Genomic DNA, 25,367 nt, shown 5'->3' on the forward strand with positions numbered 1-25,367 from the left:
TAAATTCAAAGCTTTCTTTAAAGGTTACTTCAAATCCTCCAAACGGACGTAGACTTGGTATATTAAACCTAAGGCACAAGTACCGTGTTCTTAATCCAACAGCAATACCAGAGTCATAAGCCATAAATCCTTTCACGCCCCCCACCTTTATATAGTCTATATGATTAGACCCCAATTTTCAAACGATTACAACCCGACGCGCTCGAAAACGGGCAAAAAAGGAGATGAAAAAAAAGAGGCCAATGTAGGGCGAAAACAATGCATGAAACGGTATACTCACTTCGAGGCCTTGTAGACTGTCCAATACTTTATCAGTGGCGCTGTATACAAATTTATGACCCCTGTTGTATATAACATGAGATGGGTACTATAGTCAATTGATTCTAACTTTATTGTATGCTTGCAAAAGGCGCTAAAGCTTAACACCTGCCTTTCTCCGTGCCTCCTTTTCTTGGTCACGGATCAATCGGCGAAGAATCTTACCACTAGGGCTCTTGGGAATAGCATCCACGAATCTGATGCCTCCCTTCAACCACTTGTGACGCGCCTTGTGGTCTTCGACATGCTTGATAAGCTTTTGAGAGACGGATTCGTCCGAGCCTGCTGAAGGTGCCTTGACAACAACGGCTTTGGGAACCTCTCCTGCACGGTCATCCGGGATGGCGACAACAGCGCAGTCAGAAACATCGGGGTGGGCGAGCAGGTGGGCTTCAAGTTCGGCTGGGGCGACTTGGAGACCCTAAAGACGTCGTTTATTAGCTTGGCTCCAAAGGGACTGTCTCAAACTGTAGTGTATCACGAACCTTGACCTTGATCAATTCCTTAATCCGGTCGACGATGAATACGTGCTCTGTGCCCTTGGGGCCGAGACGTATTACGGCCTCGTCTCCGGTGCGCATCCAGCCATCCTCGAATGTCTCCTTGGTGGCCTTGTCATTGTTCAAATAGCCCAGGACAACACTTGGACTTCTGACAACGAGCTCGCCTGGTGTGTTGTACTCTGTGATTTCTTTGCCTTCTGGTGTCATAATTCGTGCCTCAAATCCTGGAACTAGGGTGCCAGAGGAGCCGAGGAAGATATCGTCAGGATGAGTTGAGCTGACGACCGTGCATGTCTCCGTCAAGCCTGTACAATAGAAAGTCAATTCACAGTATCATTTCATGCATTGGCTTTGGCTTACCATAACCTTGCCGAATAAGAACATTCGGCCACACCTTGAGGAAATCCGCTGCAGTCTCCGGTCCCAATGGTGCGGCGCCGGTGAAAAGAGTCTCCACGGAGCTCAGATCGTACTTGGAGCATTCTTCCTTGGCGCCCAGCATGTGGATAATAATTGGGGGAACCTAGGTTGCGGTCAGAGAATGATACATAAGTCTGCCCTCTGGAAAAGGAAACCCTACCAAGAAGAGCGAAGAGATTTTGAAATGCGCAATAGAGGACAGGTATGACTTCAGTTCAAACTTGGGAAGGACAATTGTTTGGTCTCCTCGGTATGCGCCAGAATGGCAAATTACCACAAGAGCGTAGATGTGGCTCTGGGGAAGAAGACCAAGGGACACCGCAGTATATACGCCTCCCGGTGGCGCTTTCTTATCCCGGTAGGTCTTCTCAAACGCTGTCATCTGCAAGACATTGGCGATCACATTGCGGTGTGAGATCATCACTCCTTTCTGCAAGGTAGCCGTCAGTCAGCGGTGTCTGTATAGAATTGGTGCACATTGCTTACCGGCAAGCCAGAAGTACCACTAGAGTAGCACAAAAATGCCGTTCGACGAGCACCCTCTCCCGCACTCCATCGCAGCTCCTCAACTGGCGGCAAGGACTTGCCGGCTTCGGCGATTTCTGTAACAGACTTGAACTCTGTCGGAACCTTGTTGGTACCGAAGAGTTGCTTGGGCAAATCAAATAGATAGATCCTGCTCTTTGGAAGACCAGCTTTGGCTGCAGCCTCAAGCGAGATGGACAGGAGAGGAACACAGGTGACTAGGGCTTTCGCCTTGGAATCGAGGAGTTGATGTGTCAACTCGGCGGCAGAATAAGATGCATTGGCAGGAGAGAGAACACCGCCTAACCTGTGAACGGCCCAGAATAGTGGTAGGGAGTCGATCTGGCCAGAAGAGATGTAAGCTTTCGTTTGTTATTCAACATGAATTTGCAGTTTAACCTACCGTGTTGAGCGTAAAGACGGCCAGCGTCTTATCCCATTCCGACCCTTGATTCGGTGCCCATCCAAGCTCTTTAGAGAGACCACGGGCCAAGTGGTCCACGCAGTCGACGACCTCGCGCGACGAATATGACTTTCCAGTCAGGCCGCATGTGAATGGATCCCGAGAGCTATCGTGTGCTACTCGTCCATATTTCTCGTTAAGAACGAAATCGCAGATTGGAATGCTGTCGGGGACCGGCCCTAGCTCACCGGCCTCTTTTGAGGGCAAGAAGACCATTGTTGATGGTCTCGGAGTTGCAGCGACACAGACTCAAGAATGGCAGGGAAGCTATGTCAACTGGAGGATAACTATGGTGAGTAATGTTTGAGATAGCACGGGGAGAGAGAACTAACTTATTAACTTGAAGAATGGGAGAGTTTGTCTTCAAAAACCGGCCGACGGAACAATTTATGGGGAAGCGTGGAGCAGCCGTGCGGGGAACTCGGCAAGCTCAGCGAGGCGCGCGCCCACTTCCACTTCCCCCTTGGTTTGGCGGATTTGCTGGGATATACCGCTGACATACCGCTGTTGGATAGTTTGGGCCGAGTTCACGTCGCCAATGACCTAAGCTGTGGAGGATTGGCCAACTCGGTGGATATTTGCGACTATTCCGAGCTCGTTGAAACTGCCAAGACCAGATATGCCTCGGTATTTCGGCGGCATCAACATATCCGAACGAATTGCGATTGTGCAGTTCTCGTCCCGAACGGACCGAATTGACTTTGTCCCTTGTTCTCTTTGCTTTTTATAGAGATCATCTAATCTGTGCTATAGTTTATATCCCAGTCTTCTATTGTAGCTGCTATGCAAGTAACCGTGATTTTCATGCACGTAACAGAGAGGTAACGCAGTATTTCCCTGCAATCTTAAAGCCGAGAACTAATGCACAGTAAGTAATGGCTGAATCCCTACAATATTGATCGCTACGGATGAGAATATACACAATATCCCACCATTATTAATGATACAAGACCGCTCAGAATTAAGGTGGCCTTGGCATGCAGATCATCGCCCTTTCCCCTGGTAACGGGGGCTTTTACCGACGTATCCCCGGCTACATCTCTTCCCGCTAATGTATTTTTGTCTGCAACCATGACTCTTTTAAGAGTATTCTCAAGGAACAAACAGTCTACTTCTTGGTTGCTTAGTCGATATGATGTACGATTACAGTCTACGCACAGTACTCAAGACCTGATATTCAAGATTTGATATTCGCCTACATGTGCAGCTTACTACGTGCCATTATGTCGGTAACGCTTTTCAATACTATAAATTTCTGCACACTAGCGAGGCAAAAAGGGTACAGACTGCAAGACTAGCTCAGTGTACCTCACCCCTGGAGTATACCAGCTGACGGGTTCCTGACGAGGGATTAATCAGCGGAGGAAAGAAGTACGAATAATCCCGTGATGAATCCGATGGTTCTTCCCGTCGAAATGTATTCTTAGCTTTTTCACTTCTACTTGCATCACGGAGAGCATCTCCATCAATAATATTGCTGCCTTTCATATATTTCCATCCTCGTAAACCAGGCATTCCTTTCTCTGGAAGTTGTTGCGCCTCGCGGAGTCCGAATCTGGAAATCGGGAGCTGGGAACTCGATCGACGACTGTCGTTCGTTGGCTGCATCAAGAGATCCACCCTCCGAAGCGCCACGGTGAAGAACCCTACCGGAACCTAGTGTTTCCGTCAAGGCTTTTTGCTTTTGACATGCTGAATAGCCCAATTGACATATGAGACGTTTTATCAATCATTTCGCAGCAGGTCATTGATGATGGTTTCTCGCGCTGCTGTCAAGCGGGCCCCCGCGGCTGAAAGACCTGTACGAACAGGGCGCATCACTAGATCAAAGAAAGAAGAGACAGTAAAAGGTGGGAATGATCCTTTTTGTCCCGTGGTCTTTCAGTCATCTTCGTTTGAGGAGACAAGGCTGACATCGGATAGTTTCAGTTTCACCTGACAGATTCGAAGCTGCTGTCAGCGCCCAATTCCTTCAACCAATTTATGGGACTCCCCCGGCCTGGTCAGAGGTATTGAAACTATTTTTATACGATTGAACTGGCATTCTTACACTCACCCAGGGTCGTCAGCAACTCTGCGATGCAATTCCTTGGTTTCGCTGCACCCAAGGCGCCATGTACCACAGCGAAGGCTTCTGCTATGGGTTTCTGATTGATGCCGACTGTGGATCTCGCACCTATATCGATGACGAGGTCATCATTACGAGAATGTAAGATCAGTGCTGCGTGCTCTTTTCTTACAAAACCTAACAGTTGATTGTATCAGTGGTGGATGCTGCACCAAGGACTCGGAGGGAAATCTGACCCTCGAAAAAAACCAAGACCCGGAGAATGCTATTGTGCAAAGTATCATCGGTAGCATGGATTCAAAGCTTGCTGTTGGCCTTGTCATCGGTAAGTTACCAAATTTTGCTTTGCGCTTACTGTTGTTGATCATCACAGGCAGCAAAAACAAGATTCTCAATCGAGAACTTCCCCATCGGTATAATATCATGGACTGGTTCCGCGTTACCAATGTCTGGTTTGAGAAGATTGGTCAGAAACACGGGGTCAAGGTCCGGTTTGAAAAGCTGAGGCTCTGTGAGAAGAGCTGGTGGGCACTAAAAGACTCCTCTGCTCTGGCGACTCTTGAGGAACGAGATTTCGAGACCAATCCGGCATCCCTCGCGTGCCAGAACTGCTCCAAGGACAGCCTTTTGCTGTATAACGAAGGATGGATGTGTCTGAACCCTGGATGTGACGAATTTTGGAAGATTGATGACGCTCCCCCTCCCGGTGAGCTCACCTTCAACCCTGATTTCTTGTTCTTTCGCCATCGGCCAGACCCCGCAGTGCAGCCTCACTACAGTCTTGTACCGGACCTTCTATCAACGATAGATGAGAATGCCCCAGATGTCAGCACATCTCGGATTGCATGGAAGGGAATTGTGTGCCCTGAATGTTTCAAATGCATCCGTCGAACTTTCTGGCAAGGCTGGAAGTGTGATGATGACTCTACCAATGCTGAGGAATGTAGCAAGAAATGTCCATTCCAAAAGTTCATGCACATGAACCCGGTGTCTCTTCGTGTTGTCCTCAATCACTTTGAGCTGGCTCCTGTCAAGCGAGCGATTCTTTTCGACAAAAAGTTCAAGCTCCCAGCTATTGATGACAATTCCATGTTTCCGTATCGGAAATTGACTTACACAATTGACGGTGTCGGCTCTATCACCCACTACGTGTCTAACAGAGCCATAAACAGCCGCGAGAATGGGCCCGATGATCTTTTCGTGAATCTTCAACGTGGCGATCTCGGTTTGAAGAGATTCCGCCTCCAGTCAAGTCTAGGTAAGCTGGCCAAACATACACAACTATCGCATTGTTTGCTTACTATGATACAGTTGCTGGCACCCTGACTTCTCACTTTGCTGTTAACTATGTAAGCTGATATTTTCCGAGCCCGAAATATTCCTTTCAATTAGATCAGATCTAATGATGACAGGGCATGCCCTACAAATACATTGTGTCTGTCGATTCCAAGGGCTTTGATGAAGCACCTGAGGACATGCTCCGAGCTCTAGGTCGCTTGTCCTGGGCGACAGAGAATGCTGTAGTTTCTGCTGGGGATAAGTACCTACCTCCAAATGAGCTACTGACGCTTGGCTATTTCGAAAATATGAAGATAGGGGTAAGCCACAACACATGGAGCTGGTATTAGGTCCACTAATCTCTTTTTCAAGTTTCACGACGACGGCGAATCTTCATTGGGCCCAAGCATTGCCACCTTATCTCTCGGGGCAAAGGCAACCATGCTCATCCGCATGAAGTACAAATACTTCAATGGCTCTACTCGAAAGGCCGATACCAAATCGATTGGTACCCTTCTGCAAGACGATCCTGTCCTGAAAGATTGCATGTTTGAAGATGAGCGCAAGACCCTCAAAAAAGAACTCCATGATGGAGATATCTCACAACATGAGTATGATGCCTCTCGTCGCGCTCTCTTGAAGGGCCGCAAGGGAAAAGAGGCACCAGCCACAATCAAGATGGAGCTTCACCATGGCGATCTGGTAGTCATGCATGGAGAGAAGCTCCAGAAGTACTATGAGGTGTGTGGCTTATTCTATCCCCGATTGCCTTCAACGTTAACATGATCCTTCCAGCACGCCGTGGCACCTGAGAACAAGCTGCGGTTTGCTTTGACTGCGAGATATGTCAAGCCCGAACATGTCGATGCTCGAGAATACAAGAAGGGCGAGTTTTATTTGACACCTGAGCAGATTTACGATGGAAAGTGATGCCAAATTTATGACTACCCTACTTTGGGTCACATTTCCAGTGACGCCTCGCTTTTTCTATGTGGTCTGCTAACACACTGCGCGTTATATCTAGATTATTTTGCTAGAACCGATCTCTGACCATTCAGCGGCGATCTGCCGCTTTTTCGTTTCTTTTATCTGTTCGTCCAGAATTTTGCTTTTTTGCTATATACCATATTGCTGTATAAGTTTTGTTATGCTGGTCACTATGAGGTGCTTTGTGGCTTTTCCAGGTCGAGGCTTTTTATGACATGGCCTCGCTGGATGTTCCCTGTGCTCTATATACTCTATTGCTCTAAATCTCATTTTATACTGGTCATTTCCAATTTCCGCATTCCGGAATACTTTCGAGCAATGATGAACAGGCTCTTGAATCCTATCAGACATATTGAGATTACAAGATTATCCTTTACAAATAATGTAGAGCTTGCTATCAAGAGGACAACTTGATGATGCGAGTCTGATCAAAATGCATATTCGGCAGCCCACGTAGTTTAGATCCGTTGGGCCACGAGGAATTCTACCTTAGCCATCGGCTTGAATGCTGTACAAAGAAGAGCCACCCTCTCTTGCTGTAAAGCCTTGGGAAAGCCCGAGGCTTCCGTTTTATTCTTGACTTGAACCAGACTTTTTATGTCGCGTCCATTCCCTATATATGTACTTTGCCTCAGAACCCCATTTTTCTGCATGAAATTCCGACAGACATCCATGTAAGGAGGAAAATAAAACAATGCCTTTGCAGTCTCGAGTTCAAAGAGCTATATTTGACCTATAATGCACAATGTGCACCCTGTAAACTTTTGTGGGGCGCGGCTCAGCCTCCCTTTCAGCCTTGCGACTTCATAACAGGGTTCTTCCACAATCTACGTCCAGGATATGTGTAACTAAGTACCTAAGAAAGACATCTGGATGCTATCTCGAAAAGGTTTTTATAATATCAAAAAAATTAACATCTCCAAAGTCGGGCGATGTAGTAATCTGGACCCCTATTTTTCTCCGGGGAATTAATACCAATCAATAATAATAGTGACCGTAGTAACGGCAGTAACGGCGCAGCTAGACAGATTTACAATGACATATGTATATATGGACGTTAATATTTAAACCCTGGAGCTGCAGACACGTCAAAGTCGCATATTGTCAGCGTCGTTCAAGGAGGTAGTGGTACATCCCGTTGGCGGTGGGGAACAACTGGCACGCAAGTCCCTGGTACCTCGACTAGCGTGGGCACAGCTGAGCCCCCAACTCAACATCACCTCCACCACCCACCCTCCACACTCGTGCTGGACTTGGCTTCTTATACTCCAGACTACGCTTCACGGTTTACTACTGTGTGGGGATGCCTAGAGCCAGCTCCCCGGCTTGTCATCTGCCCGCGTGGTCCCCCTCATTCGAATCAGTTACCCTCCCAGTCGCTCGTTTTTCCAGTTGCTCGCCCTAAGGTCGCCTGAGCCACACGAATCCCGCAATAGAGCCCCTCGCGCAACCGTGGGCGTGTCAAGTCCAGTCTAGTCAACATCGGGTCGGTCTCTCGCCCCTCCGAAGCCATGGCACAATATCCGAATGGACAGCAGGCATACTATGGCCAATCCACGAATGCCCAGGCGCCCGCTCAACCGGTAGCAGGTCGCTACGAGAGCTACTCGTCTCAGCAAAACCCCGCGCCGAATCAACATCTGCCTCGAAGGATGCCAAGTTACAATGCCGGGGATGATTCGGGGTTCTTCAACTCGGCCCAAGCCCAGAATGCACGAGTGGCCGATGGAAACGCACAGTATGCGGCACAAAGCGGCTACAACGCCCCGCAGGGTGTCTTTGACGACGACAGGGACTCCAGATATTCGCGCACTTCATCAGATGCCATGTCGCGCATGTCTCCCAGTCGCGCGTCTTCGCAAACCTCCACCATGTCTTACCAATACCAGTACTCCGGGACGTCAACGAACCAGCCAGCTTATAACCCCCAGCAATACGGCCTCCCGCACACACAATCCCAACCGGTCCTCGCCTACAACCCCTTGAGCTACAACGGCTCAAACAATGTCTCCTATGCGACTCCGGCTTCAGGTCATCAACCGTATAACCCTGCGGCATATCAGTCTGCCAACCTCTCGGGCTTGAGCTCTCCGGTTCTACCAAGAAGGCAGAGCACAGCTTCGCACTACGGACAAACACCACCGACCCCACAATCCTACGGCTTTTCCTCGCAACAACCACCGCTGCCACCGCCAAGGGGCCCTGATCACCCGTATGGAGGACGTCCGTCTCCATATCAAGCCATGTCACCTATCCCTTCGCCTTCGTATGTGCCATCGAACTCGCCAGGCACAATGACTATGCCCCCACCTTCATCGCGGCCTTACTATGGCACACAAGGATCCGCGTATGATTCACAATCTCCCCAATATAACCCATCGAATACCGGCGCCTCTTTTGGTGATCTGCCTCCGGAGCCACCGGTTCATCAGAGCCAAGGAAATGGTCTGTACGGCAAACGGCCGAGTGTGTCTCATGCTGGGGCAGGGCGGGCCCTGCCAGACCCTCCGATGCAGCCAGATTTGCCTCAAATACCACCGAGACGAACCGACACCTTGACTCGACACCCTCAATCGCGACCTCTCCCTGGGCCGCCAGTTGACGCAGAAACTGAAACAGATGACAACCGCTTACCTTCAGATCCACCTGTGGCATATGAAGATTTGATGAAAGAGGTTGAAGCGGCAGTGGACCCCCAGAATTTTGCCCGGCGTCACAGTTCACGAGCATCCCACCAAAGCGCCGGTTCGCGCCTTCGCTTGTCGCCCGATGAGCAACATACACACACCAATGGAAACATGGACACAGGCACAGGGAACTACGTCAATTACGACGCCTACAGTGACGAAAGTGATGCTGAGGCTGCAGCTGGGCTAGCTATGATGCAAATGGCAGACGAAGAAGATAGGGCACGTGAGGAGCGTGGCCGTGAGCGTCTAGAAGAGCGGATGCGACGCGAGACAAATGCCTCAGTTCTCAGCTCTCGTGGCTCCAACATTTCTCCGAGAGGCCCTTCACCACATCCCGATCCCCACCAAGACCAGGAATTCAGCGGCCATGACCTTGCATTGTATGAGGGGGGTTATTCTGGAAACTTGCACTACGGCGAAGAGCCTGCTTACACTGCTGAGGAGTACTCGGATCCCGCCGATAGATTAACAGGCACATCTGGTTCATTCAGAAGCTCCAATGTGTCCCCTGATGAGCGTGGGGAATATTATGATGAATACGAACATCCCCCTATCGCATATGAGTATGCCAACCGCCTCCATCATCTGCCTCCCAACCCCGACGCCAGGGTGGATGCGGGTGGTACAGGTGGTCTATCGGCACCCGACGCCTATGGTCGTCGGATGAGCTTTGACTATGGCGATGAGGGAGAATCACCATATGACCAGCCTCATTCTGCATATCAATCCGACGATGAAAGTCCCCACCGAGCCGCCCATGAAGATCTCTTTTTCCACCCTGGAATGCGTCCACTTCCACCTGCACCTGTTGAACCGGCTGGCAATGTTGATCTTGTCTCACATCTGATGCCTGCCGGTACTTACAATCACCATGAACAAGAGGAATTGAATAGCTATGCCCAGTATAACAACAACGCTTCCTTGCCAGCTTCTGCAGACTCATATGACGATGCTCTGCTCAGCCCATCCCAAGTCCCGCGGTCGTCATCTTTATCGACTCCTATTGGACCTCGTTCCGATCCGCCCATCAGGTCGAAAACCGATGCGGATCGGGTTAGGTACAGGCAGCAGCAGCACGAGCTCATGTTGCAACTGGGACAGAAGGAACTCCCTCATATAGATCCGGCTGAAGCGGCAGCGGCCGCCGTCACATTGGATTTGCCAAGCATCCCGGCTGGTCGCCGCAAGAGGTTCCACCCTGCCAAGCTGTCCTCGGAGCAATTCAAGAAGTGTAGCGAGCCTTGGGCTTTGAGCTCCATTCTGTCCTGGATTCGCGACCTGAGCGAGGATGAAACCGATCTCAAGGAGCAAGCAATTGCCGACGCTATTGTGGCATTGTTCACTCACAAGGTGCCCACAATGAACATCGCTGATGCCGAAACATTGGCTGCTCGTGTTGTCAGCGGTATGCTCGAAGGAGGCGCGCTGGTCAAGGAAGAGGAATGGGTCAAGTTCGGCTCTGGTGGCCTTTCTGGTGTCCTGTTCCAAATCACTGGTACCGGATGTTACTCTGCCAAGCTTCATTTGCAGGAGATGCACATCGAGGATACCGATAGCTTTGGTCGGTGCTACTCGCATCATTGTATGCGAACGCTGAAGAAGGTCAACCTCAAAGCGCAGATGATGGCACCTCAAAAGAAGGCCGAGGACTGGGTGACCTTCTACAAGGTACCTAAAGAGGTATGGGAGTCTCATCCCAGGAAAGAAGTTGATCGGCAGAACAATTTGCACGAGATTGTCACCACAGAAGACTCCTACATTGGGCAACTGGATGTCCTGCGAGAACTCTATCGTGACCAATTGGCTGGCATGAACCCATCAATCATCCCGACCAAACGACTTCCCAAGTTCCTGTTGGATGTCTTTGGCAAGGTTGATGCAGTGAAAAAGGTCAACGAGGACTTCCTATTGGCACAGCTCAAGTACCGTCAAAAGGAGCAGGGCCCCTTCATTACTGGGTTCAGTGACATTTTCAGAGAGTGGATTCGCAAGGCGAAGACCGTTTACATTGACTATGCCGCGACCTTCCCCACTGCTAATTACCTTGTGCGTAAGGAGGCCGAACGCAACCCGCACTTTAAACAGTTCTTGAACCAGGTGCGAGAACACAAACTATCGAACCGACTCAGTTGGGACACCTTCCTTAAGGCTCCAATCACCCGAATTCAGCGTTATACGCTTCTTTTGGCCACTGTCCACAAGAACATGGTGAAGGATTCCGAAGAGAAGACTAATGTCGCCCAGGCCATCGAAGAGATTAAGATCGTTGCTTTGGAGTGTGATAACAAAGTGGGAGAGATGAACAAGAAGGCCAACTTGATGGAACTAGCAGCCAAACTACAATTGCGGCCTGACATGAAGAAGGAAGTCGAGCTCAATCTTGAACACCTGGGTCGACAGATCATCCATCGGGGCGATCTTCAACGTCCCGGAACCCGCACAAGGTTCCTTGTGGAGACACATGCCATTCTCTTCGACCATTACCTTGTTTTGGCTAAGACATTCACAATGCGAGACCGAGCAGTCAAGTACGAGCGATACGACGTATCAAAACTGCCTATTCCAATGGATCTTTTGGGTCTCGAAAGCACCAACGACGACCCGGTTGTCAAATCTTCCGTTCGTGGTGTTTCAACTGTCACGCCCTCTCAAGGCGTTGTCAGCCCCCTAACACATACTGGACCTGCATCTGCAGGAAACACAGTCGTCGACAACTCAAGAGATGACAAGATCCTCTACCCCTTCAAGATCAAGCACCTCGGCAAAGAAGGAACCTATACTCTCTATGCCTACTCCGCCAAGAACCGCATGGAATGGTGCCAGAAGATCATCGAGGCTAAGACAAAACATGCGGCAGCTCTATTTTCACAAAATGCAGAGCCATTCAGGCTTCGTGTACTTGCAGATACTGCGTTCGCATATTCTGACCAGTCACCGGGCTCTAAAAGCGTCACTATCACTGGCACGCCGTTGCATCGTGCAATCAAGGAAGTCGAGAAGCAATACGAAGGTTCTGGACCCAGGCCAACCCCCGTATGCAGGACTTCCGTCACCTGTGCAACAGTATTCCAACAGCCTCCCGGTCGAATCATGTGTGCAATTGGTACAGAATACGGTGTTTATATGTCTGAGCTGAACAACCCCCGCGGGTGGTACAGAGCTATTCCCATCATGCGGGTCACGCAAGTTGCCGTCTTCGAGGAGTTCAATCTTCTACTGCTCATTGCGGATCGTTCTTTGATTGCATATCATCTTGACGTGGTTTGCCCTGCCAGTGGGTCTACCTCGCAGTCATCTCAGGATTCCGCTCGACGAGCCCCGCAGAAACTGTCTGGAAACCGTGAAGTCGGCTTCTTTGCTGCTGGTCGTCTGAAGGATCGGTACTTGGTGCTATACAAGAAGCGAGATGGACTGTCGTCCACATTCAAGGTATGTATCGTTGAGGACCTGTATTAATGAATTCAGAACTGACACTCTTTCTCAAGGTCCTCGAACCCGTCCTACAGAAATCAGCAACAAACAAGAGCCGCCTTTTCACATCGCGTCGCTCACAAACGGAATTTTTCCGTGAGTATGACGAGTTCTACATCCCCGCCGAGACCTACAGAATCAACATGTTTCACTCCTCGCTGGCCATCTCCACCCAGAAGGGCATCGAGGTCCTCACCCTCGACAAGAAACATTCATGGTCTGTACCTGACTTCCGCACCAATGAAGTTTCAGATGCACAGGACACCCTCCACAGTATCGCCAATCGCATCAGAGACCTTAAGCCACTCGGCATGTTCCGTCTCAGCGACAGCGAGTTCCTGGTTGCTTACCAAGAGTGCGCCGTATACGTCAACAAACACGGCGACGTCTCTCGCAGCGTGGTTATGGAGTTTGTCGGCTGCGCACACACTGCCTGTCTCTATGGACGTTTCTTGATTCTCTTCAATGACGACTTTGTTGAAGTCCGCAACGCGATGAATGGTCGCTTGCGCCAGGTCATCCCCGGTCGCAACGTTGTCTGCCTTGATGATGGTAGCAAAATGCCCGGCTCGCTTGACGGAAATGCACAGGCAAGCAGTGGTGGCTCTATGAGAATGGGTAGCGGTTTCTCGGGTGCTACTAATGGTGTCTCCTCAGGCTCTGTCGGTAACACGGTGAAGATCTGCATGCAGCACCCAGAGTACGAGCGGAGCCAGCTTGTCTTGGAGTTGGTTGAGAACGAGGGCCAAAAAGACTAAGTCTGAGCCGAGACAGTTGGTTATACTTCCTTTCTTTTGCATACGTTGGTCATTACATGGCCACTTTTGATCTTGATATTTACCTCGAATTTTTTAATCTTCTTGGGTTGCATCTGTATCTTGCCCCCTGTTACTTTTCTCACCACCGAGCGAGCTAGTTGGCTCCCTCGCCTTTCCATTTCTGGGCCTTTTGTTCTCAATGGTGGGTTCCCTATGCACTCCCATGCACGAGCCTCACTTCTCACACTTCCCTGCTTGTTTTATACCCTTTTTTCTTCTTTTGCTCTTCATCATCACCTCATACCCTTCTGTTTCTACATTTTGAAGCTCGGTGATGACCGATTGCATCCATTCCCCTGAGCCTGCTCCTAGTTGGACATGCTCAATTTTTGATGATAATGTTGCACATAGAGCACGTCGTTGCGTCTCATGATTTGACGATTCTCTGAATTCAAGTACTTCTCATGTCACAGTTTCTTTGATCTTTACGAATCTTCTAGTCCGTTATAGGAAATATGTCTCAACTTAATATCTCTTGATAGTTTATCTAGGAAATTGGGCATGAAAGTTTGCTACATAATGGGCAATCTTTTCGAGTCCACAAGTCCAAAACAGGTTCTTCTTTCTAAGACAGATAAGATATCTAAAAAGGCTGTGTGCATGCAAAACAGTCGCAAAGACACGCATCCAAACCAAGTATTGTATTGTAGTACAGTATTGCATGAAAAAGGCCGATCCAAAAGGGTTACACAGAAAGAAATGCGGAGATGGAAACCAGCCAAACCATACAGGTCAAAGGGAGACAAGAGACAGTACGCAGGAAGATCATGATTCGAACTCGACGATCTTGCTAATGACCTCGCCATCATGGTCAGTAGGCGAACCATGGCTCTTGGAGCTAGCAGCATTGTCGGAGGCTTTGCTTGGCCCAGAGTCTGTGTCTTCCTTCCCGTCCAGAAGGGATGTACTCTCATCCTTACCGCGGACGCTAAGAACTTCAGCTCCTTCAAGGAGATCACGGTCAGCATCGCGGACGACGCTGCGGCGTTCAGTGTCTGCGCCATATGCGCCCGCGCCCCAGCTGGAGATTCCGCCAGCCATGACGGCAGCGCTATTCTCACGGCGTGGGTAGTCCTCATCATCCTCTTCATCGTCTTCTTCCTCGCGGCCGAGGGCGTTCCGCTCCAGTTCGCGCTGGGCGTCGTCCATTCTCTTTTTGACTTCGGCTGCCATGCGGATCCCGTCTGTGACGATGTTGTCCAGTACGCCACGGAGGCCTTTGCCTGGAGGCACGATGCCACCTGAAGCACCAGCCACTGGGGCCGCCGAGGAGCCGGCGAGTCCGGAGGAACGGATGCTCCCGAGGTTGGAGAAGGTAGTGAGGTTGGAGGAGAGCGAGGAAGAGGCGGCAAGAGCGGCTGGGTGGGGATGGTCAGAGAGGTGGAAGGATTGAGGGAAGTAGGATTCGAAGAATTTCTCTAGGAGCTCGTCGGCGAGGACGACCATTCGAAAAGTGGGGAGTGTGATGTGCAGAGGGTTGTTGGGGTCGAGAGCTGGGTTGGCAGACTCTGATGCTGAGCGGTTATGGTCGTGACTGTCTGACTCGGCGGTGCTGGACTGTGCCGATTGGAGTATTGCGTCTGGTGCTGGAGACTTGTTGGACTTGGAGTCTCCCTCATCGATATCAATGAGATCCTCGTCTTCGTCATCGTCATCGTCACCGATAGCGAATGAGTCTAGCTTCTCCGTTGCTTCTTCTGTGGCATCTTGTTGAGCACCCTTTTGGTTCTCGGGGTGGCTGGGATCGGCATATTCGAAGCAGCGACGGATGAATGCACTGACACTACCAAGGAACTTCTCGTCGGTAGTGAGCGAATTCTCGGCAAGTTCGCGATCTCTGGGCGTATTCAGGTCCTCCACAGATTGAGTTGCAGTAACAGTGCCCTCAAATCCTCGTCGAGAAAGGAACAAAAGCGCCTCGGATATTTTGAGTATCCCTTCACGATCGACTTGGCCATTGCCATTGTCATCGTATAAGTCGAAGAAGTAGTTGATGTTGTTCATAATGTCAGGTGATCCCTTGAGACGCGCTAGACCATTCACGACATTCTGGAGGTTCAACCCTTCTTCAGGATCAGTGGCCCACTTGCGATAGAGTCGTTGCATGAACTCATGGTCAGCTGGCTGTCGGCGGTTCGCCCACAGTGCTGAATTTCCTGATGAAGATGCTTTCCTCGTTGGCCCAGGGGAATCAGCCACCGCCCACTTAGAGGTAGCAGCCAAAAACTCCCGGAAAGCATCATAGTCCATATGTGTAGGGCTGGGTCCAAGGCCTACACGGCCGATTTGTGTATCCGTAGGAGGGGCGAGCATTGAGAGGCGTTCGGATTTCTTCCTCTCTTGCCGCCTGCGTTCCTCCTCAATGACTCTCTGGTGCTGTTCCCATTGATACAGAGTTTCGTAGAAGCGGTCGTAGATTGTACCGAGGTCATCTATGCTCAGGCGCTTGCTCTCTGGGCCAAGATTGCGGATAGAAGTCCGCTTGGCAAAGGTCTCGATATTCTCCAACACAGCACCCTTATGCTTTTCACGCGTTTCAGTGATGGTACTGTGAGTGATGCCTGAGAATTCCTTGAAAGCAACCACCATCAACTCCTGAAATCGGGTAATGGCCCGGAGCTTGGGGTTCTCTGATCTCGGGTGGGCAGACTCATCCAAACGTGAGAAGTATGATTTCAAGACAGAAATGAAAGAACCATCATCCTGAGTCTCCAACAGCTCTTCGCCGTTGACCCGAAGAATGGCAAGACCAACCTGGAAGAGAACTTTCGGCCCTTCCAGGAAGAAAACATCCAAGACGCGGAAAGCAAAGACAAGAGGCATAGAATTGATATAGAGAGAAAGGAACCAGGGCAATGAGACCACAGAGAGTTGGACATCAGACTTGGTCAGGTGCTCCCAGAGAACCGGCATTGTTTTCTCAACCAATGACTCGAACACCTTCTGATCCAGCAGTGTGCCGTACATGGTTGTTGAATAATAACCGGGAAGGAGACGATCACATAAGACAGAGAGAAGGAAGAATGCCTGAGCCTCTGACATATAGCTGTTCAAGTTAGCGCTCACTCTCGGACTTGAGGATCTGAACATACATTAACAGTGCAGCAACCACAATATTCATGGCCTGGCAATACCCAATTTCTGCATTGGTCCAACTGTACGCAGTGAGGACTCGTCGTAAGCGGCCAATACCCTCTTCACTCTGGAAGCCAGGATATTCTGGCAGACTGCGGTTCAGGTCTTTCTCGATTTCGTCGATAGCAAGGGAGTCTTGCCCCTCAAACTTGGCCAATGTCTCCTGATATAATTTGGGAGACCGCAGACGAAGGAAGAAAGAGCCAGATGTAAGCTCCCAGATTTCTCCGCGCAAGCGGTTCGGTAAACCGACTCTAATGAGCTTGTGGAAGGTTGGCTGGCGGACCAGCGTAGCATTGCGGCCATTTTCTATAGATAATTAGTGACAGGTCCGTACACCAAGCCAAAATATAGATGTCTTTACCTCTGAAATATTCGCCCCACAGTCTCATCTTGCTGCGATCACGTAACTTGCGTGCATCGCCAGGATAGCGGAAAATCAAGCCCAGCCCCGCATCTGGGGGTTGACGGGCGTCGGCATCAGCACCTTCCTGGCCCTTTCCCTTTGCACCTGACAGCAAGTATTCCGAGTAGCAATCGTTGACGACAGTCCGAAGGCTTTCAACCTCTTTCATTCCTTCCCGCAGGCCTTTCTTCAATGTATCGCAGAATCGTTCGCAAGCCTGTCTGCTACCGACAAGTTGCAAGATGAGTCGCTGAGGTGCGAAGTTGGCTTCTTGCTGCTTGTTGAGCAGACCATTCCATGTTGTGAGCGCCAGGGAGAAGACATGGCTGGCGCTATGGAGACGCTCGACTCGTCGGATACACGATAGAGGAAGGATAAAACCATTGCCCGACGGACCAGTTCCATGAGTCTGGCCGGTCCACGTGGTTGAAGCACTTGCCGTAGCAGAGGAAACAAAGCTTGTCGGCTGAGTGGAAAAGCAGATAAACCGCTCACTCAGATGAAGGCGCCCCGTGTATCTATTTCCGGCCCGGTCAGCCTTGCGTGGCCCATCGCCTTGGTTAGCCGATGAATTCGGGAGCGGCAGAACGAGATCAGCAGTAATCTCTTGGAGTGGATTCTGGGAATCAGGGAGGCGGAATTGTTGGCGGAACAGCGAGGCCTTCGAGGGATTATGGTCGGCCGTGGATAGGGCGGGAATGTTGAAGTTGGCGGGATCAATCAGGCTCTGCGCCTTCTGAACGAAGGATGTCCACTGTAACATTGTGAGAAATAAAAGAGGGGACTTGGATCAGATTGTGGAGCTGGTATCCGATGATGTTGGGGTCGGAGCTACAGCTAGGCACTGTGAAGCAGATCCGGGCTAGGAATATGAAAGAAAGCCCATGCGTGGTTGTAATTGAAGCTTCAGGAGCATTGTACAAGACAAGTTATCCTTCACCGAGGGCTGAGCCTGCAAAACAAGAGGGCCAGGGCGGGTGATGTTGTCGGATCGACAAGAGGGGGAGGCCGTGATGACGACTTCACGTGACCAGCCCTATAAACAGCTTGGCAGAATAATGCGTTGGTAGTCCTGAGAACTATACAAACTGAAACCTTGGCTGAGTCTGATTGTCTATCGGTAGATCTAAATGCTACAGTTGAGGGCTATTGGTTGCAAAGAAAGTATTTGAACAAACAGTTGATTGATAAGGTGATACAAGGAAAATCGCTGTACAAGCTTGATATAACAATAGTAACTCAAAACAAAAGGTCATATTGCTGACCGGCACAAGAAATGGAATGAAAGCCCAGTCATGGGCAGTGATCTCGAAAAGAATAATTCAAACCCGTCCAGACGGGTGTTGGCCCCTGCTCTCCTGAGCAAACCCTAGTCACAGAACACCACTTGAAGTGGGTTTAGTTCTTGTCGAGGGATGCTCGGGTCTCAGATGGTTCCGTGTATTCGGGAAGCATCTCTTCGGAGTGGCGGGATTCGGCCATGAGGCCCTGCTTTTCGCATGCTTCGCCATGCTCCCAAGCAGCCTTGTGTTCGGGTGATTTGGTACCACGGTACCGTTGCCAGAGGAAGACCACAGCTTGACCGACCAGCATACCGACAGCGCTGGCGGTCAATCCAGCCAGGACGCCGAGAACAGCAGGAACAACGATGAAGTGGACAACGCGCGAGAATGTGCGGGCGAAGGCACCGTGGTGAGGAGAGTGGTGGTGATGCGGGCGGCCAGCATCAGAGCCAAAGCCGTGGCCATGGCCGTGGGGTCCGCCTGGACCAAACTCTTCGGGTTGAAAGTCTTCTTCGCCGAAAGATGGCGGCGGAGGGAAGGGCATACCGTCAAGGCCTCCTTCGTGGTGGCCGTGGGGACCATGGTGTTCCATCATCTTGGGCTTGTGCTTGCCGTGGCAGCCCTTGCGACCAGCCTTGGTCATGCCCATGACACGGGTTTTGGCGCCATCCAACAATCCACGAATGCGGGCAACCAGAAGCTCTTGCAGGCATTTGGCTTTTCCATGGCACTCCTTCCAGGAGACGCGGTCGGAGGCGGGTGTAGTCTTCTCAATCTCCGTCTTGGCGATGAACAGCTCGCCGTTGGGGTCTTGGAGAACGGTGATCGCCACAGTATCGACTGGAACGGGGTGGTTCTCCAGGTCGAGAACGGTAAAACGAACATCCAGTAGTTCGTAGCCGGGCTCATCGGATGGAGCGGCCATCGGCATGACCTCCAGAGCATAGCCAACAGGCATGGGCTCGGAGTCTTCGCCCTCATCGCTTTGTTGGATGGCATGAATGGGGCTGGGAGGAGTAGGAGGGAAGATTTGGCGGCCGTTGGCAAGCAGGCGGTTGTCTTCAACCGAGAAATCCAACATCTATTGAGTTGAGTTAGTTTCCTTGAATGTTGGGATGAAATGGATGAGACCACCTGAGCAGACTTACCAGGTGTGATGATTTATCCTCAGTCCAGCTGACAGTGCCTTCCTTGGTTTCACGGAAAGGGCACTCGGTGCAAGGCAAATCAACAGCCGCATGATGGACATCCTCCAGGAGCATTGGGTGGACATTCACGAATCCATCCTCGACGGATTCCATCTCGGGGACCACCAGTACAGCGCTGGCGCCTATAGCGGCAGCGCCCAGCAGAACAGAGCGGATAAACATGGTGAAAGCTTCTCAAAATGGATGTCTGAAGAAAGCTGTAAGATGAGGGAGCAAAAAGATGATAGTTATCTTGAGGGGCGAGGAGATAAGTCTAGTCTCCTTTCGGCAAGCAGTGGAGAAGGTGACGCCAGCTTCTGCGTGGCGCGTGTTCCCATTGGGCGGTGAACACACTTGCTGACTGGACGACTGGCGCCATCAAATGGAGTCCGCGCAACCCTCGATAAAAATAGTTTCCAGCTTGTGTACCTGGCATATATGCATACAGAAACATGATGGTGTATACCATACCCAGGTACATCGACATCCAGATATACAGGCCGGTCAGAGAACAACAACGACAGCGTATATCATCCCTGGAGGACAAAAACTCGAAATCGAAACTTCTGAAGATCAGATTAAAAAAAAGGTTTGTTATCGGCCCAAGCAGGGCTGTCTCGATAATGAGATAAAACAACAGACTTGGTACGATAGGTGAGGGGGGCAACAGATGTTGATGCAGAAGTGCTTTCGAAAAAGCAAGCTTGGGACCGGCATCAAATACATGCAAATCACAGGAGCAAGTGACAGCTTATATCGTACCCAGGAACACCGACATCCAGGTATAATCGCATCAAATTGCCAGTCACAGACAACGATAGGGCGTGTATGTTGTATGCAGATCAAATGCCAGGCAGACAACGGTGTCATTGCGTATATCATGCCCGGGAACTGAAACATCAAGGTATGCCGGGGTCGAATATATGCAAGTCACAGACAACAACAACAGTGACGGTGTATATCATTCCCCGAGAGGACCTAGGTAGGGATCAAATCGCCGGTCATAGACAACCATGGCGTCACGGCGTATATCATGCCCAGGAAAAAATGCATCGTACCCGGGAACTTCAGGCGTCCAGGTACAGCTGCATCAAATATACATGCAAGTCACAGAATCACGACAGTGACAGCGTATATCATATCATACTCAGAACAGAGGCAACGTACCCAGGAACTTCAGATATCCAGGTATAGCCGCATCAAATATACATGCAAGTCACAGAATCACGACAGTGACAGCGTATATAATATGACCAGGTATAAAGGCATCCAGGTATACGTTCAACAGAACTATATATACCGACTCGGACACAAACAAGTACTCTGACAATGGGGCCTTTTTTTTATTTTGATTTTTTTTCGACTCCGACAAAAAAATCAAACAGCACCCCGTAGGGTGAGCGAACAGAACAAGACACGGACTGTTACACAGGCATGGACTCAAAACACAAAACACACAAGCCCTCTGACAGGAAACTTGCTCTTGTGTTTTGTGTTTTCGAAAGAAGGGGGGAAGACCAAGACTCGAAAGGGAGCCTGACTCCCGGACATGCCCTCCCGGCTGACTGAACAGAAGTCCTTGTTGTGTTGTTATTGGCGGCGTGACCCGGGGACAAGGGGTGATGATCCTGTCACACGCGGGGACTTTGCCGATGTTGTTGTTGTTGGCTTAGCACTGGGCGAGGGGTGACAATCTCGACCCAGACATGTTGCCGATGTTGAATGTCCGATGACAAGTTGAGGACCGGGAGTTATCGCGTTTGCCCGTTCTTCCTCGCACCACACCACCACAAGATTCCACCAGTGCTTACCCGAGGGTACCACGGTCATCCGCGAGCCACCTCGTCACCCAGTAGTCAATCTTTTCCAGCCACGGCCATTCGCGAAAACGACTGTAGCGCAAGTGGTCAAGATGACAGATGTACTGCCTCTCGTAGCCCTTCCACTGGGTATAGTACGCGGTGTACTCAATGGCAACCAGGAGGGCTAGGACGAGAAGCAGACGGCTGGGGCAGTGGCGCCGAATCGATCCAAGGAATACGAGAATTGCTCTCGAAACCAGGGGAACGATAGGGGCCAAGGAGAACACCAGGCCTGGGGCCTTGATACGGGTCTCTTGCCAAACGGCCTGCAAGACAGCGAGGCTGAATCTCGCGAAGACCGGGACCACAAAGATTAGCACAGGCATCAGCACAGACATCAGGATGAGGATGCTCGCCATCGCATACCCGCTGACCTTAACCATCAGGTAATAGGCCATCAACAGGAATTTGAAGAGCAGAGACATCGATTGTCTGATAACCCCGGGGTAAGTGATCTCGGGCGACTCGACTGCGGCGACCATTGGAACAGGAACGGGTGGGGTCGAAACTGGGTGGTGAAGCCCGGAATCAACCGCCTGTGGACCGTTCACACTTGGCCCCAATGGCCACTGCTCGAATCGAGTGCGCACCGTGATCTTCCGAGGGTTATCATGGACATCCTGCAATCCGAACCCAAAGCGTCCTGGAACCACCGCACTGGTTCTGACACGGGAAATCGGATTGGCTGGCTGAGCCTGAGCCCGACGAATGTTCGCGAAGTCTTTAGCAAGTTCGACTTGCCGAATTCGCGCGGCAACAGGGACTTCCAGGGCGCCAGGGTCACGGACCGAGATAGCCTTATACACCGGGTAGGTGCGCGGGCCTGGACCGCGGTAGATTGGAGGACGCATGCGGCTCGCCACGCGATCCGCCGCCTGCCTCTTCCAACGCTCCTCGATCTTCGCTTGCTGAGCCAAAACTGACGCAATCGGGGCCTGCTCAACAATGGGAGCTGGCGCCACAATTGGATCAGTTGACGCAGCCATTGTGGAGTCAATCTGAGTCGGAGGTGGTGCAAAAGTAGCAGACAAACTAATGACTGCTGGCATCGTCCACAATGGCGTTGTCGGGATTGGGACGCGCACGTGGGATTTCACTGCCTTCACCCAGCGCTTTCTCGCATTGAGGTAACGAGGGCGACTTAAGGGGAGGGTCAGTTTGGTCCGCTTCACGTATAGATTCCCATCCCATGACTCTGCTGTGCGATTGTCGGGTTCCCAAAATCCGTACACTTGACGAGCCCGCTTCCTCTCCGGGGCGCTCAGAGCACTTGCCGCAGGGTCCAACACTCCGTTCCATCCTACGTGAGGACTTGGGGGAAGGAGGTCGATTGCAGGATCATCGGTCATCGTGACATCGATAATGGGAACTTCTCTCGGTTGGTGGAATTCTGTGGTGGTGGGTGCTTCGGCTAACGGCGCAGCACCGAAATCAGGAATGATGAAGTTGGTTTGTCGCTGTTCCTCATGTTGGAGGGCTCCAGTGATACCGGCAAGTGTCTCTTCAGAAAGCATCCCCAAACCGTAGCCTGAGCCAGGGGCCATGTCAAATGGAGCGTTGGTGGTCTCCGTGTTGGCGTCATGAGTCGCGGTCTGGAACATGGGCTGAGCCATTTCGCTAGTCATGATGTTGCTTGACGTTGGCTTGGCATTCTCTGGGGCGTCGGGCATGGGGGACTCCTTTAAAGGCACTCCTAGCTCGTAGTCCTCATTGTATGGGACGTTATGGGCTTCACACCAATCGACTCGCTGAAAGCCTTCCTCTGCTGCAAAGAATTGAAGGTCAAGACTATCAAATTCCGAGTCGCAGAACGGGATTGGAGGTTCAGGTGTCCGTGGCTGAATGTTGGTGGCTAGGGTGTCGGTGACTTCGTTATTCGTGATTGCGGGCTGGACCGCGGAGGGGGTGTTGGCGAATTTGCTCTCGGTGGTTGCAGAAGGAGCTGCGGAGAGCGCGTTGCTGAGTGTTCTCTTCGTCATTGTAGGCAGTGTGACGGGAAAGTTCAGATCTTGAATACTGAACCGGGGCGACACATGAGCACGATCGTGATGTTTAGGGAGATTGTCGGTCGAATCTTGGCCTCGTGGGTAGGGGTTGGTCATAGTACGCTCAAACCCGTTTATCTTGTCAGACACGACGGACATCATTTCGTTCAGATGTGAGAGTGCCTCTGCCATACGGCCAAAACATGCGGCTTTGCGGCTTTCGGTTGCCTGCATTGCGGCATGCAAATTGGACCAGTCTTCTTTCTCCAGCTTGACCAGTTTCTTATGCTCAAGGAGATCGGTATTGGCATCGTCCAGGTCTCTCTCCAAGTCCAAGATACGGGACTCCATATCAATCATTTGCTGGTGATAGGACTCGCTCCGCTTCTGAGCAAGGACACTTATCCTGGCGTTCTCAGAATTGACTTCGGCGAGGCGAATCTCCAGCAAGGAGATGTGTTCTTCGCGAGCCTCGGTGGTTGCGGATTGTTGAGCAACGTTGGTGCGGAGGCGCTTGGCGTTGTCGGTGGACTCTTCGATGGACTTCTCTTGGAGGTCAATCATAAACTCGGCTTCATTGAGCTGGGCCTGTTGGGTTGCAATCTGTCGCTGTAGCTGGTAGGAATTAGCTTCTGCATTCTTGATTGCTTCCCGTGCCTGAGACACAGCGGCCTGGGTGAGTGCTTGTTGGAGTGTTACCTGATCGCGGTTTTCAGCCGGGCTAGCCGTGGGAACCAAACGGGTCAGGTTCACCCCACTCCCGTGCGGAGGAGTGTGGCTTGGTGCTGAGGGAGACGAGTTGAAGGGGGTAGGGGCGTACAGTGCCGGGTCGATCAGGGCCGGGTCGATGGGGATGCCATCGTCGACAACCTTGCGGCGAGGAACACGCTTGCCCATGATTGCGGGAAGATGGGGGGGGGGGTGGGTAGAAGGGTGGAATTTTATGGGATAGAAGGGTTGAAGGGTATGGGATAAAAGGGTTGAAGAGTATGATGGTAAGAAGCTTGCGAGAATCCTTTTGTCACAAGTGGAAGCAATGCAACGCGCGTGGTGGATAAAAAAGCAAGCTTGAGGGCAAAGGTAAACCAATGAGGTGAGGAGAAAAGAAAGGAAGAAAGGGAAAGTGGGAAAAGAGCGAAGAAATAGGTAGTCCTCGATCACTTTAGGAAGGAACTCAAGACGTGCTGCCTGGCCGACTTGGTTGGATGAATGGACAGCCAACTCCATGTCTTTGTTCGACTACCCTATCTATTGTCTAATAAAACAATACTCATTGATCATCAGCCTGTGGACAAAGGCATGAATCAACGGCCTTTCAGTCAACCTTTGCACCAGGGCCGGTTCTTTTGTGTTTGACACTCGTATTTTACGTAACCTGAATAGACAGCACTCGTTCAAGATGCCAATTGAAATGCCTGCATTGGACTGTTGCTCAGCCGTGTATCCTTGTAGGTACATATCTGCATTATGTTCTATCAGGATTTAGTCTAATTGATCATAAATGTCTCTCATCGACCGGGGATGTGCAGCTAAGAATAACGTTCGAATAGACTCGAGTGTGGAGGTCGGGTGGATCTGCGGTACCCGTCTTGGCGTGCAGGCCGGCATGCCGAGCCGCATACACTCTCCGATCTTTATCTCCGTCTCTACGTCATGGCCTCTACCACATTTTCGGCATGACATTCTCTCCTGTTCTAAAATGTCATGGGGATGGAAATAATTGAGTGGATGACAACCGAGGCTACTTGGCTGATCACCATCGAAATCGCTGTCACGGCCACCGCCAGTACCAACGAGACAATCGCTAAGCTGCTACTCCCGTTGTGCTAAGCCTTCCATTGCTAACCAAAACGATGATATTATCAAGACGCCGCATTTGTTTACTGCATGGCACTGCGGACTGGCATGCCGCGAGCCACGATCCCAATACGAGAGACTTGGAGAACCACACGAGACACAGTAACATTG

General features: G+C 50.9%; 6 protein-coding genes across 6 annotated transcripts; 2 read left to right on the plus strand and 4 right to left on the minus strand.

The window, feature by feature from the left end:
• Positions 1 to 412: 412 nt before the first annotated feature.
• On the minus strand, positions 413 to 2,445 carry N7446_009544 (acyl--CoA ligase; the record flags this gene model as incomplete). Its single annotated transcript, XM_058518289.1, has 6 exons — positions 413 to 739; positions 804 to 1,126; positions 1,182 to 1,344; positions 1,402 to 1,671; positions 1,728 to 2,108; positions 2,170 to 2,445. The coding sequence occupies 6 exons, from the start codon at positions 2,443 to 2,445 to the stop codon at positions 413 to 415; spliced, it is 1,740 nt and encodes a 579-aa protein (XP_058369077.1).
• Positions 2,446 to 3,982: 1,537 nt separating this feature from the next.
• On the plus strand, positions 3,983 to 6,505 carry N7446_009545 (uncharacterized protein; the record flags this gene model as incomplete). The annotated part of the gene is made up of 9 exons (XM_058518290.1): positions 3,983 to 4,079; positions 4,153 to 4,238; positions 4,290 to 4,438; positions 4,495 to 4,622; positions 4,671 to 5,555; positions 5,609 to 5,646; positions 5,710 to 5,895; positions 5,948 to 6,316; positions 6,371 to 6,505. 9 exons carry the CDS (start codon positions 3,983 to 3,985, stop codon positions 6,503 to 6,505), a joined length of 2,073 nt encoding a protein of 690 aa, XP_058369078.1.
• A 1,277-nt stretch (positions 6,506 to 7,782) lies between these two features.
• On the plus strand, positions 7,783 to 13,544 carry N7446_009546 (putative Rho guanyl nucleotide exchange factor). The gene is made up of 2 exons (XM_058518291.1): positions 7,783 to 12,681; positions 12,738 to 13,544. The coding sequence occupies exons 1-2, from the start codon at positions 8,074 to 8,076 to the stop codon at positions 13,479 to 13,481; spliced, it is 5,352 nt and encodes a 1,783-aa protein (XP_058369079.1). The 5' UTR covers positions 7,783 to 8,073; the 3' UTR covers positions 13,482 to 13,544.
• A 762-nt stretch (positions 13,545 to 14,306) lies between these two features.
• Positions 14,307 to 17,845, minus strand: N7446_009547 (GTPase-activating protein; the record flags this gene model as incomplete). Its single annotated transcript, XM_058518292.1, has 3 exons — positions 14,307 to 16,587; positions 16,634 to 16,985; positions 17,041 to 17,845. The coding sequence occupies 3 exons, from the start codon at positions 17,843 to 17,845 to the stop codon at positions 14,307 to 14,309; spliced, it is 3,438 nt and encodes a 1,145-aa protein (XP_058369080.1).
• A 635-nt stretch (positions 17,846 to 18,480) lies between these two features.
• On the minus strand, positions 18,481 to 19,735 carry N7446_009548 (uncharacterized protein; the record flags this gene model as incomplete). Its single annotated transcript, XM_058518293.1, has 2 exons — positions 18,481 to 19,446; positions 19,514 to 19,735. 2 exons carry the CDS (start codon positions 19,733 to 19,735, stop codon positions 18,481 to 18,483), a joined length of 1,188 nt encoding a protein of 395 aa, XP_058369081.1.
• Positions 19,736 to 21,359: 1,624 nt separating this feature from the next.
• N7446_009549 (uncharacterized protein) lies at positions 21,360 to 24,296 on the minus strand (the record flags this gene model as incomplete). The annotated part of the gene is made up of 1 exon (XM_058518294.1): positions 21,360 to 24,296. One exon carries the CDS (start codon positions 24,294 to 24,296, stop codon positions 21,360 to 21,362), a length of 2,937 nt encoding a protein of 978 aa, XP_058369082.1.
• Between the last annotated feature and the right edge of the window lie 1,071 nt (positions 24,297 to 25,367).

Source organism: Penicillium canescens (genome assembly GCF_028828765.1).
Source record: "Penicillium canescens strain IBT 15451 chromosome Unknown utg000006l_segment0_segment0, whole genome shotgun sequence".
Lineage (NCBI taxonomy): Eukaryota > Fungi > Ascomycota > Eurotiomycetes > Eurotiales > Aspergillaceae > Penicillium > Penicillium canescens.